The 13238-nt window shown below is 44.2% G+C and overlaps 1 protein-coding gene across 1 annotated transcript in view; it reads right to left on the reverse strand.

Moving 5' to 3' along the window:
- Positions 1–661: 661 nt before the first annotated feature.
- ITGB2 (integrin subunit beta 2) overlaps positions 662–13238 on the reverse strand; it is a 30806-nt gene continuing 18229 nt past the window's right edge. Inside the window, exons 7-16 of the mRNA XM_033171816.1 lie at positions 12124–12279; positions 11156–11251; positions 9672–9761; positions 8516–8656; positions 7344–7531; positions 6559–6803; positions 4893–5112; positions 3705–3910; positions 2600–2766; positions 662–1053 (exon numbers count right to left, since the gene is read on the reverse strand). Of these exons, the coding sequence (XP_033027707.1) occupies positions 988–1053; positions 2600–2766; positions 3705–3910; positions 4893–5112; positions 6559–6803; positions 7344–7531; positions 8516–8656; positions 9672–9761; positions 11156–11251; positions 12124–12279 (1575 nt within the window). The 3' untranslated portion in view covers positions 662–987. The remainder of the gene's footprint in view (positions 1054–2599; positions 2767–3704; positions 3911–4892; positions 5113–6558; positions 6804–7343; positions 7532–8515; positions 8657–9671; positions 9762–11155; positions 11252–12123; positions 12280–13238) is intronic.

Below are 13238 nucleotides of genomic sequence, written 5' to 3' on the forward strand. Positions count from 1 at the left end.
ACTGCAAGAAGATCAAACCTATCCATTCTGAAGGAAATCAGCTCTGAATGCTCACTGGAAGGACAGATCCTTGAAGCTGAGGCTCCAAGACTTTGGCCACCTCATGAGAAGACTCCCTGGAAAAGACCCTGATGTTGGGAAAGATGGAGGGCACAAGGTGAAGGGGACGACAGAGGACAAGATGGTTGGACAGTGTTCTCGAAGCTACCAACATGAGTCTGACAAAACTGTGGGAGGCAGAGGAAGACAGGAGTGCCTGGCGTGCTCTGGTCCATGGGGTCACGAAGAGTCGGACACGACTAAACGACAACAACAAGAGCATGCTTATTGTTTTGTGTGCTTCCATAATATGTAGCACTGCAATGTTTAACTGATTATTTAACAGGTGCTTCTAAATTAGGTAGAAGATTTCTTCATTATTATCATCATTATTTTATACGTGTATTATAGAAGCACATATACAAACTGTAGCTGGAAAGTTATGTCTTAAGAGGCACAAGCCCTTTTCTGTCATACAGGAGGGGAAACTTCTTTCAGGTTATGTCTTTCTACAATGCATGCATGCCTGGCTTACTACCACTGTGGTATTAAACTCTGTTGTTGCAACAAATACTTTGTCTATATAGATCCTTGAATAGCCACCCCACCTCTTTCCCTTCTATTTGGGTTCCAAGTGTTGGCCTTTAACAGCTGATAACTGGAGAAGTTGCTCTGAGTGCCTTGGGCAGGATAAGTGGAAATGCAAGTTGAGATCATTCCATGGTGTGTGTGATTAAGCAATCTTAACAGGGAGACCTTTTTTATGAAAAGAAAATCATCAGTATCAAAGCATGTTTGAAAAAAGCCACACAAAGGGTTATTGAAAACACAAGATGTGACATGGATAGTGGTTGACAGGAGTAAAGTACAGTGGAGAATAAAATCAACATCTTCTGCTTCTCTCCTGAAGAATTTATTTGTGCTTTCCCGTGTTGCTGTAGTTGAACTTCACTGGCCATTAAATCGGGGGTTCACAACTGTGGTTGTGGCACTCTTGAAAAGAGGATTATCAGCCTGCCAATAAAAACATCACAAGAGTCTGTAGCTGGTGCTGCTGTTTTACGCATTCAATAGTATTACTATTACTATCCCAGGCTACCACATTAAGTAAGTAGTTCAAGTGGACAAATGTCACTACAGCTTGGTCTCCTTTAAGGATCAGGCTGTCTATATACAGGGCTACTAAAAATAGTAGCCATTGTTGAGGAAATGGGGACAGTTTACTCAAGAAGGAGAGCTTCCGTTGTAGATCAAACACTGACCCTCTTCTGCTGGTCTAGGAAGATAGGGAGGAGGTTGTGTGGCTGAACTTGCTGGTCCTTGGTCCTCTCCCATCACTTCCTCCATTCTACACCCAGCTAACGTATCTTAAATTTAATCCATGTGGCTAAAGCAGATCATTATATAGCACAGCAAGGTAAAGGTAAAGGGACCCCTGACCATTAGGTCCAGTCATGTCCGACTCTGGGGTTGCAGCGCTCATCTCTCATTAATGGCTGAGGGAGCCGGCATACAGCTTCTGGGTCATGTGGCCAGCATGACAAAGCCGCTTCTGGCAAACCAGATCAGTGCACAGAAACACCGTTTACCTTCCCGCTGGAGCGGTACCTATTTATCTACTTGTACTTTGAGGTGCTTTCGAACTGCTAGGTTGGCAGGAGCAGGGACCGAGCAACGGGAGTTCACCCCGTCGCGGGGATTTGAATCGCTGACCTTCTGATCGGCAAGCCCTAGTGCAGGCATAGGCAACCTTCGGCTCTCCAGATGTTTTGGACTACAATTCCCATCATCCCTGACCACTGGTCCTGTTAGCTAGGGATCATGGGAGTTGTAGGCCAAAACATCTGGAGGGCCGAAAGTTGACTATGCCTGCCCTAGTGTGATCTGATTGGCAACTCCCTGTGTGGCTGAAATGCAGAGGAGCAACCCGACCATGCCACTCTAACACAAAAAGGACCCCATCAGTGGTTAGTGCATCTCTGAATCTTTCTGAAGGCACATCTCCCTCCACAGAATAATTGTGTAATAATAATACTAACAATTATTATGATTGTGCCCTTCCCCCCAAAGAAGTCCAGGGCAGCAAACAAACAACAAAATGTCTTAAAAACAATTCCAGTGCAGATGCATTATGGGAAAGATCTCGGCTTAAACGCCTTGTTGAAAGGAGAAGGTTTTCAGTAGCCACCCAAAATACAACAGACGCAGCATCTGTCAAGTACTCAAGGAGCTGGTTTCCAGAGGGCAGGTGTCACAACACTAAAGGCCTAATTCCTATACAGTGCAGAATGAACCTCCTGATAAGATGGTATCTACAAGAGGTTCTCGGCTGCAGAACACATACTATTTATTTCAGGCATTCAGGTCACAGTGTAAACGTAGCCTGTGTGTGCTAAAGTGAGAAGCTTAGCTTCTCATGCCTGAGCAGCTGCCTGAGGTACTGGAACTGATACTAAAGTTACGTGCCTAACGTTTCTCAAGAAGTCAGAAGAAGGGGGGAAGAGCCAATGCCTTAGCAAGTCTTCTTCCAGCCCCTCCTGCCAAAGGGGGAGTGTCTTACATCATTCCACTTAGCCTTGGACTTCTCTTTCTCAAATCGGTGATATTCCTTGCGATCAATCAGCTCCGTTACCAGCTTCCAAATCAGGAGGAGGAGGAGGCCGATAAGAGCCACACCAGCAACGGTGCCCCCTACGATGGCTGCGACATTAGGGGGTTCTGGGCATTCTATGAAAAGAAAAAACAATGGAGAAGGTGCCTCATCTGAAGGAGGAGGGAAAGGGTGCATGTGCTGTATGCCAGGAACGAGCGTACCACACATCCAGGAAAGCTGGGAAGAAAGGGTGGAAGCCGATTCAATGAATGGGGCAGCTCCACGTCATGTGTCTCTGTCCCTCCACCATGCAAAAGACTACTGAAACTGCTCCAGATAAATTGCAATGAACTCTTTTAAGGCCACATATACTTCCCACCGGGGGAGCCTTGCTCACCTGGCTATGTGGCCTCCACTCTGCTTCGTTCGCCTCTTACCTGGAGCTGGGTCCCCACCTGCACTCAGATAGCTTGGAAAGGAAGCCACTCCCAGGGGCCCCTCCATCTGCCACACCTCACAATTTGGAGGGCCATCTCCCTTTGAAGCCTTGGGTGATGCAGACCTCTGACACCCACAGTCTTTCTTCCTGTTCTAGTACCCAACCCCTCGCAATAGAACTTTATGGGGGAAACTGGTGATTCTCCCATGTATCAATTCAAAGTTTTGGTGTTGACCTTAAAAGCCCTAATGGCTTTGGCCCTGAATACCTGAAGGAGCATCTCCGCCCCCTTCGCGGGCCTTCCGGCAGTTCCCTCATTGCAAGAAGTGAGGTTACAGGGAACCAGACAGAGGGCCTTCTCGGTAGTGATGCCTGCCCTGTGGCATGCCCTCCCATCAGATGTCAAGGAAACAAGCAATTATATGACCTTCGATTGACATCTGAAGGCAGCCCTGTTTTGGGAAGCTTTTAATGTGTGATGTTTTTGTGTATTCTGCTGGAAGCCACCCAGAGTGGCTGGGCCAACATTTATTATTTATTGTTATTAAGCCACCAAGCCCGACTTCTGGTGCTGGGTGCTGGGTGCAGAGCATGGAACAGGTGTTGCAGCTGGTGGCACCTTCCCTCACATACCTTTTACAGGTTCCACTTTAACGGAGTATGTCTCCTCTCCATCCATTTGAAACATAGAGTAGGAGATCCAGCAATTCTGAGAATCTTTCTCCTTGCATTCTTTACTTTTGGATATCACATTATCTCTCAGAGTAATGTGTGAACAAGCTTGAGAGCAATTCTTCTGAAATGGACCACTCTGAAAGTAATGGCACTCAACACATGATCTGGAAAAATCAACAAGAAGCATGTCTCCAAGAAGAGTTGCCTAGCAAGACAGAGATGCAATGGATCTACCGGTATACTACATAACATAAATCTAATTTTCAGTGTAGTTACAGCCAGAGATATAAAGGAAGCCAGTATTGTCACCCTCACATTACAGATGCAAAGGAGACAGGGGCTCCGGGAAAATAGAGGCTTGTCTAAGTCCAGGTTGTGAGTTAGCTGAGCACCTCTGAAATTCCCACAGCAATTTCATGTACATGTTAAAAAGGGAATTCTGCTGGACTCCACAGAATAAATTTGACCTATCTAATTTGGCTATCTAATTCAATATACAAAGAAGTGAACAACTGCCAAGAAAACCCAGCACAGTTAATTTTTCTCCAGATTGTTTGTGGGTTATCAAAAACCATGATTCCTGAAGCTCTGCTACAACATCAGCTGCAGACCAAGAAAGGTACCGTCAAGTCCTAAAAGGATTCCCGCGTGGTTAAGAAGCAGAGTCAGGGAAATTGTTAGAGGCAAGAGGCTTCCACCAGGAGATATAAATCTAACCCCAATGAGAACACTAAGGAAAAGCAACTTGCTCTTCAGATATTCATTCCATGCCAACTTGTCAGCACCACCTTGTGCAAACTCCAGGCAGGACCAGCACAATGTGCCCAGGCACTGGTTGTCCTCTGATAGAAGTTTTTCATCCCTTTATCTAGCTTTGTTAAGGTAGGTTTATGTTTATGTTTTATCATACTGTATTAATGTTTCACTTCTGCCTAAGAGAGGAAGACAGAATAGCTGAGCTATAAAAGCCCAGACTTTAAAGGAGACTTCTGTACAAGAAAAGCAAAAAACGAGGCAGTGCAGAATCAGTTTCCCTCACCCAGTCCTGTTACCTGCAAAAACACTGCCTATTCTAAAGGCAAGACTTTTAAATACTGACATCCAAAGCACAGTAATTTTCACCGTGGTCCCTCTCATATCACTTACACATGTCTGGGACAGGGTGATGGACAGCCTTCGCAATCTTCACAGTGTGGAAGCTGATAGCCTTGTTTACATTGGCATGTGTTGCACACACATTCCCCACGGCCACTGCAGACGCTCTCATTGATGTTCAAGCAACCGTCTGTTGAAGTTTCACATTGGCAGGCGCTGCCGCCATAGCCAGGATTGCATTTGCATTTCCCACAATCACACCGTCCTCGTACTAGAAAGAGAAAGTGGAGAGTTCAATTCTGTTGGAAAACCCAAGTTTCCCAGTAAGTACAATTTAATCGCATTCTATTCTGCAAAGTTACATTCCATAGTAAAAGGCCATCTTGGTATCACCTGCAAAACACTGAAATTACCTTTCATGAAAGAATAGGCTGCCATTGTAAAATGATGCAAAATTAAGCTGTTTCTTAGAAGAAAAACTATATTTAATATTCACACCTGGAGGATATGATAAACCATTATATGAAACAAAGGCAGATTGATAGCAGCTTGGCTAGCTTCCAAATGATATGGTCAAAGTGATATTCACATAACTCTCCCTAAGAATAATACACGGGTGGTGCTGAGGTCTAAACCACTGAGCCTAGGGCTTGCCAATCGGAAGGTCAGGGTGAGCTCCCGTTGTTTGGTCCCAGCTCCTGCCAACTTAATAGTTTGAAAGCATGTCAAAATGCAAGTAGATAAATAGGTACCGCTCCGGCGGGAAGGTAAATGGCATTTCCATGCACTGCTCTGGTTCGTCAGAAGTGGCTTAGTCATGCTGGCCACATGACCTGGAAAAACTGTCTGTGGACAAACGTCAGCTCCCTTGGCTTGTAAAGCGAGATGAGCGCCGCAACCCCAGAGTCATTCACAACTGGACTTAACTATCAGGGGTCCTTTACCTTTACCTTTTAAGAATAATAGAATCACAAAATGGTTGACTTTGAGGGGCCCAAAGGATCATCTAACCCAACCCCCTGCAATGCAGGTATCTTAACTCAACCTCTGCTTAAAAAGCTCTAAGGAAGGAGAGTTCACCACCTTCCAACGGAGCCTCTTCCACTGTCCCACAGCTCTTACCGTCAGAAAGCTCTTCCTATTGTTTTGTCAGAATCTCCTTTCTTGTCATTTGAATCTCCGGAGCAGCAGAAAACAAACTTGCTCCATCTTCTGTGTGACAGCCCTTAAGATGTTTGAAAATTACTATCATATCTCCATTCAGTCTCCTCTTTTCCAGGCTAAACAGGCCCAGCTCAACAACTTTGCCCAAAAAACGTTTGTGTCTGGGTTTTCACCTTTTGAAATATGGCAACAGTATCCTCTGCACACGTTTCAGTTTGCCAACATCCTCCTTAAATTGTAGTGCCCAGAACTTGACACAGGACTCCAGGCAGGGTCTGACCAACGCAGAAGAGAGAGCTACTATGACTTCCCTTGATCTGGACACTAGACTTCAGTTGATGCAGCCTAGAACAGAATTAACTTTTTTTGCTGCTGCATCACACTGTTGACTCATGTTAAGCTTGTGGTCCACTAAGACCCCTAAATACTGCGTGCCCTTTAAGAGCTTGTAGTAGAAAATGCAGCTTGCTGGAACTCTGGCAACGGGAAGCTGGGAGAAGTAAAGCAAAGGAGTCAAGGATATTCCCATGTCCCGCAGTCATCAGTTACTCACTTTCTCCGCCACAAAGTTGACCATTGTGAATCTCGCAGTTCATGTTGTCACACTCGCAAAAAGCACCATAGATCTTCTTTTTGGATGCTTCATCAGTGTGGCAAACACACTGCCCACACACACAGTCGCCCAGGCCGGAGCAGGTGACAGAGGCATTGTCCTTCCGGCAACTCTTCTCCAGCTCCTTGCTGGATTTGCCTCCAGTTTGACAATCACAATTCTTTCCAATAAAGCCAGGAAAACAGCTGACATGAGAGAATAAATGTTCAGAATATAGGAAAGGCTTACTAAGCAATACTAGTTTGTGTTGGAGGGTTGATTTGCCTGAACTCACACAGATTTATTGTTTTATTGTAATTATAACCCACATTGTCCCATTACAGAACCCACAGCAGCACATTCCCAGAAGGTCACCCATCCAGGCACAGACCAGACCTGAACAATGGTCTGGCAGGCCAAATGTGGAGACCTGGGGGCTCTGTCACCCCCCACCCTAGTCCAATAACCAGAGTGGCTTGAGAATTTGGCAGGAAAAAGTCTCAAGGCCTTTTCCCCAAATGTCCTCATGCCAAATTCTCCTTTTCATTTTAGGAAAAATTATACTCAAGCAACTTGCACATTCTGTGAAAACAGATGTTGTTCCCAGACGGCATAAAACTGCAGGTGCACATGTGGGACATGCATAAGCAATTATTCAGGTGGTGATCATGGTTAACCTTTCCCAGTTGGACTGGCATATCCCCTTGTGATTTGGAGGGAGAATATTGGTGAAGTGGTTTGATTACCTGCAGATTCCACAATCTACTTTCCCATGTCCACTGCAGTCAGAGCTACTTGATATTTCCTCATCACATTCACAGTTGCATCGACCGCGCATGTGCACAGCAAGGGAGTCTGTGAAACCAAGAGCCCGGATAGTAACCATTTCGTTGTCAATGCATTTGGTTGCTGTAACTTTCACCTGGAAAGTAATCTGTAAGAAAACAAAGAACTGACCAGTCTATTCTCCATTAAAAGTAAAAACCACTAGGAAAGCATGAAGGAGTGCATTTATAACAGTCAGAAGGATGTAAGTGCCAAAAAAAGACATTGTTCTTCTGCACGTAGAATTGCAATAGACCTTCCATGTATTTGGGCGGTATGCCAGACTTTGTTCCACCCAAACCAGTGAGTGTAAAGTTGCCATATGGACAGGAAAGGAAAAACTCACCCCACTCTTTTCTTGTGAGCATGTGAACACATGGCCATTAAGTGTAGTTGCTGCCTTCTGCAGACACTCCTCCTCCTAAAATACTGTTTGCTTTTTATTTTATATTTTATTTATGTATGTTGTTTTCAGAGATTTCTATTCATTTATATTACTTAAAGTAGTGTAACCTGTTTTTCTGTGCTTGATATGATCGTGATGGTTAAAACAACAACAACAATTTATTATTTATACCCTGCCCATCTGACTGGGTTGCCCCAGCCACTCTGGGCAACTTCCAATATATTTATCTCCTTGACATATGATGGGAGGATGTTCCACAGGGTGGGTGCTACCACCGAGAAGGCCCTCTGCTTGGTTCCCTGTAACTTCGCTTCTCATACCAGTAGTGAGGGAGCCGCCAGAAAGCCCTCGTAGCTAGACCTCAGTGTCTGGGCTGAACGATGGGAGCGGAGACACTCCTTCAGGTATACAGGGCCGAGGCCATTTAAAGGTCAGCATCAACACTTTGAATTGTGCTTGGAAATGTACTGGGGGCCATACATAATGAAATAAAGCCTACATATTGCTTTAAGTAACAGGCTTAACCCACCTGAAACTTTTAAGGGGTTTGGGAAAGGAGAATAAGTGAAGACCCTTCTCACAAGCAGTGAACCTGTTGGAAGAAATGCACACCGCTCTTTTCTCTCCACATACAGAGCAGCAGCAACCAGAACAGCTTTGGAAAGAAACAGAAAAGTCTTCTCCTACCTGATCATTTATCTTCACGTTGTCACATTCCCCTCTTGGTTTATCCTTGGTGTGTATTTGGTTAGGACAGAAGGAATCATACGTGATTTTGATGAAGTTTGGCAAAGGGCCATGGTCCAAAATAATTTTGGAAGACAAACTCTGCAGGGAAATGAAAATAAGGAAAAGGTGAGAATAGGAGCCCAAGTCTCCAGTGAAGAAGAAAAATATGAGAATTATTCTGTAACTTCCATTTGAGAGAAGAAGGGAGCCAGGGCCAATCACTCTAATGGTTATGCACTTTCTTTATAGGACTGTCAGGTCAACACAGTGATGCTTAAGTGAACATGTTGAAGCAGAGGCAGGCAGAGGCAGAGGCAGAGGCAGGGGTTTTCCTGCAATATAGGCTTGAGAAGAATTTCCCAAGGGACAAAAGGAGTATGTCGGGGACATAGCCTGCTGACAAGCTAAAAAACCTTTACTACTGGGTGTGTACTGGCTAGACGTAACCAAGAGCAGATAACAATATTTGGCCAGTGTGTCACTTCCAATGTGCCACAGCAAATCTGATTAGTGCTTTCAAGCAAGGAAAAGAGAAATGTTTTACTGGGAAAGGAAGTTTAGGATTGGTTCACCCAAGGTAATTACAGTGGGATGCAGGTCAACTAGTGTTAAGCTTTGAGAAAGTGAAAGTTTGAGAAAGCCAGTGTGGTGTAGTGGTTAAGAGTAGTAATCTGGTGAACCGGGTTCGCGTCTCCGCTCCTCCACATGCAGCTGCTGGGTGACCTTGGCTAGTCACACTTCTCTGAAGTCTCTCAGCCCCACTCACCTCACAGAGTGTTTGTTGTGGGGGAGGAAGGGAAAGGAGAATGTTAGCCGCTTTGAGACTCCTTCGGGTAGTGATAAAGCGGGATATCAAATCCAAACTCTTCTTCTTCATCATCCAATTTGATCACTTGTTCATGCTAATTAAGACTCTGCCTTTATAAACATGCAACTCACAAAAATGTGGTTTGCAGAGAAGGAAGAAAGCTAAAAACTGATATGGAAATCTGAACCAAATCCACATAATTATGAGAAAGTTGAACAACCATGCTTCATGTAAACAAAGTGCAAAGTCTGGCTGGCTGAAATATATATTGTAAAGGATTAAAATGATAATATTAGTAACACTTACATCATAGGCACGCTGGATGAGTTGGATAATATTATTTGAGTCTTCCTGCAGCTCTCCCACAGCAGATTTGGGAATCATCTCACTGAGTTTCTATCAAAAAAGAACAAATGAATTGAAAGCATTTTCTCACTCTATTAAATAGAATGCCTACCAGATTACAATGCAAGAGCAAAGCAGTACCATATATTCTGGCGTATAAGACGACTGGGCATATAAAACGACCCCCAACTTTTCCAGTTAAAATATAGAGTTTGAGATATACTCGACCACAGATTTTCCACCCGGCGTATAAGACGACCCCCGACTTTTGAGAAGATTTTCCTGGATTAAAAAGTAGTCTTATACGCCAGAATATACTGTAAGTATCTGCTGTCCTAATTGTTCCATGTATATTGCTCAAATTATAGATCTAGTTACAGGTAGGCAGCCTTGTTGGTCTGCCGTAGTCGAAACAAAATCTATATATATAAAAATGTTCCCATTGCGTGCGTGCGCGCGCGACACCACCTTGCTCCATAACCGCTGCGCCAAACAGCATCAAATTAGGACAAAGCGTAACATGACCATCGAGGAAGGATATAGCATAATAAAAAATTTAAAAAACCACACCTGTCATGCCTAAAATATAGAATAAAGGCAAAAAAAATTGGCGCACACATTACGCGTCACCAGCAACAGAACTGAAGACTCCAACAGCATCCAATAGAAAGGCGGTTTGCCTGTTGACGTCATCAGACCTGCGCCAAAAAGAAAACCCCGCCCACCATTTTATAACTGCCATCTGTAAGCACCCAAGGACTTTCTGACACAAACTGCTTAGTGGAAATGTGGAAAAAAGACGGAGCAGGAGGCAGGGCAGTTGCGGAAGAGAGGGGGGAGGAAAAAAATGTGGCAGCAAAATAAGACTGCCTGAGAGGTCGCAGTGAGTAAGACCAGCTCTGAGGGGATTTTGTCGCTGGGGTGCGTAATTTTGGGACTGGGATGAGGGAGAATGCTTTTTTTAATGATGTACAGCATGGGGCCAGTTAATTGTGAGGAGGGGGGTGTTTGTGGGGGGGTTGCGCTTTTACAGTAAAAAAAAAACCAGAGCAAGGCCCGCAGTAGGCCTCCATGAAGTGGCCAGTGCCCTCGCTTAAAATGGCCGGCGCAACTTCGCATGATGAACACACACAGTCCCAAGTGATCAGTACCACCGGACCGGCCCCTTGCTGACCCCTACTCTACAGGAAGAACAAAAACAGGAGCTTCCAGAATACTTTCGGGGTCAGAATTTAAAAAAGAAAAATAACCCACAGCAACGCGTGGCCGGGCAGCTAGTTTAAAATAAAAACAAATCCTTCCAGTTGGTCTGTAAGGTGCGACTGGAAGAGTTTTATTTTTATTTTTTATTTTGTTTCAAATTATAGACTTAGGCATCTAATAATTATCTTCTCCGCAGACGTTGTCTACTTAACCTTCTTTTACTGCTGGTACGTTTTACTTACCCGATATGTATCAACCATTTTACTGGTAACAGCAAAAATGGGCTGGATATTGTTTTCTTCAAGTTTTTGAACCAACTGACCAACAGATGGATAGTCCTGTGTAGCAAAAGAAACAGTATTTAGGGCTCTCTCTCCATGTTAGTGAAGATCCTGGTGGGATCTTGCAGGCTAGATCTGGCCTGCAAAGAATCCCTCTGGCTCCGCCCCTTCCATCTGGCCCCTCCCTCCCTGGCTCCTAAGGGCAGATTGTCAGTACAGCCAGCAGCACTGGCAGGCACCACTGTAGTCCCACCTAAGGTTGCCAGACGTCCCCGTTTCCCAGGGACAGTCCCCGGATTTACAAACCAGTCCCCATACAAAATCCATTGAAGTTGAAAAGTGTACCCGGATTCATTGAAAAAAATCTGGTAACCTAATTGTGACCTCCCATTCTCACTGCAGACAAGCCGCACACACCAACTCACTGGTGCTCCATCCCCCAGAGAAACAGAGCAGCATTCTCAACCTGTGCTCATTCCTGTGCAGCAGAGATTATGAGAGAGGGCACTGGTGAAAACAGAAGCAAAGGTGGCAGGGAAACTGCTGGAGGAGCCCAGCCCCACCTTCTCATCCACTGTGCTCTTGCATTTGTGCCCTCTGTCTTGCTGGCACCAAAGGAAGGTGGCTCTCTACAGGAAACAAAGGTGTCCCCATCGCAATTGATAGCTCAGCTTCCCCAGGCCACAAGCACACACATACCAGGTTAACAAACAGCTTGGTATACAGATCTATTGAACCTTTAAAACAAAAAACATGAACCCTTTGTCTTTCTGCCTAAGAAAAGAGTTCTTAGAAAATTAAGAGGACTTTTACTAATATACCAGTTGTATGAGTTGTCCAGTCGGCTCCAGTCTAAAATCGTAAATCCAGTAAGGCAAAGGTGAAGGGCAGGTACTTTATAAAGTGTGCTGCCTACTCTGAGTACTTACATATTCATTGCTCCTTTTATACATATTTTCCTCCAGGTGGCATTTCCCATCATAAGGAGTTAAGATGGCTCCAAGTTTACCATCCCCAGCAAAATGGAAGCCATCATCTGTCGTATACACCAGTAAGCGTGTCACATTTTTCCAACCAATCTTAGCCTGGATTTAAAAAGCAAGCAGATTAAAATAGCAAACCACACTGGGTGAAAGATTCGTCCTTTGCAGGGCGTTGGACTCATGGCCCCTTCCAACTCTACAATTCTAAGATTCTATAATTCTACATAAAATCAGAGCTGAAAGGGACACACTGTCTGTCCAGATGTCCGTCCTAAGACAGGATAACCTATGTATATACTAAAATGGCTTTAACAGGTTTAAAAATCCACCCATACATTTTGCACCTTTATGACCAGTTTGTTCTCCTGTCATTATTTTATGGGACATTTTAATAATGCTGCCACAAAACAGCCACTGTTACAGGTGGGTAGCCGTGTTGGTCTGCCATAGTCAAAACAAAATCGAAAATTCTTTCTAGTAGCACCTTAGAGACCAACTGAGTTTGTTCCTGGTATGAGCCCACCACCCTTCTGAGTAATACCCCTCCCCACTCCCCCACTATATTTAAGGATCTGGTGACTTCTGTTTCAGTGTATCTGAAGAAGTGTGCATGCACACGTAAGCTCATACCAGGAACAAACTCAGTTGGTCTCTAAGGTGCTACTAGAAAGAATTTTCGATTTTGTTTTGAAAACAGCCACTGTATTTTAACTCATTATTTCTTGTATTTTGGAGACTAATCAATCTTTATTTTTAGGAAGGTTTGTACAGGCAGATTGTTTTTCTCTTTTGTGCTGTTGTTTTATCTCATTTGTCATGAGTTTGTTTTATTACTCTATTTCATTTTTAATATTTATCTTATCTTATTTATCGTAATATTTAATTTAATTTGTAACAATACAACAACAACAATAATAAAGACCCTGCCTAGCATCTCTCTAGGCCTTCAGCACTGAGTCTAAATTCAACGTTAAAAGCAACAGCTTATCTTGACAGCATTCTGCTTATTGGGGGGAACTCTCTTCCACTTTGGACAGGAATCCATGGTCCCCCAAATTCAA

This window comes from Lacerta agilis, chromosome 1 (genome assembly GCF_009819535.1).
Source record: "Lacerta agilis isolate rLacAgi1 chromosome 1, rLacAgi1.pri, whole genome shotgun sequence".
Taxonomy (NCBI): Eukaryota; Metazoa; Chordata; class Lepidosauria; order Squamata; family Lacertidae; genus Lacerta; species Lacerta agilis.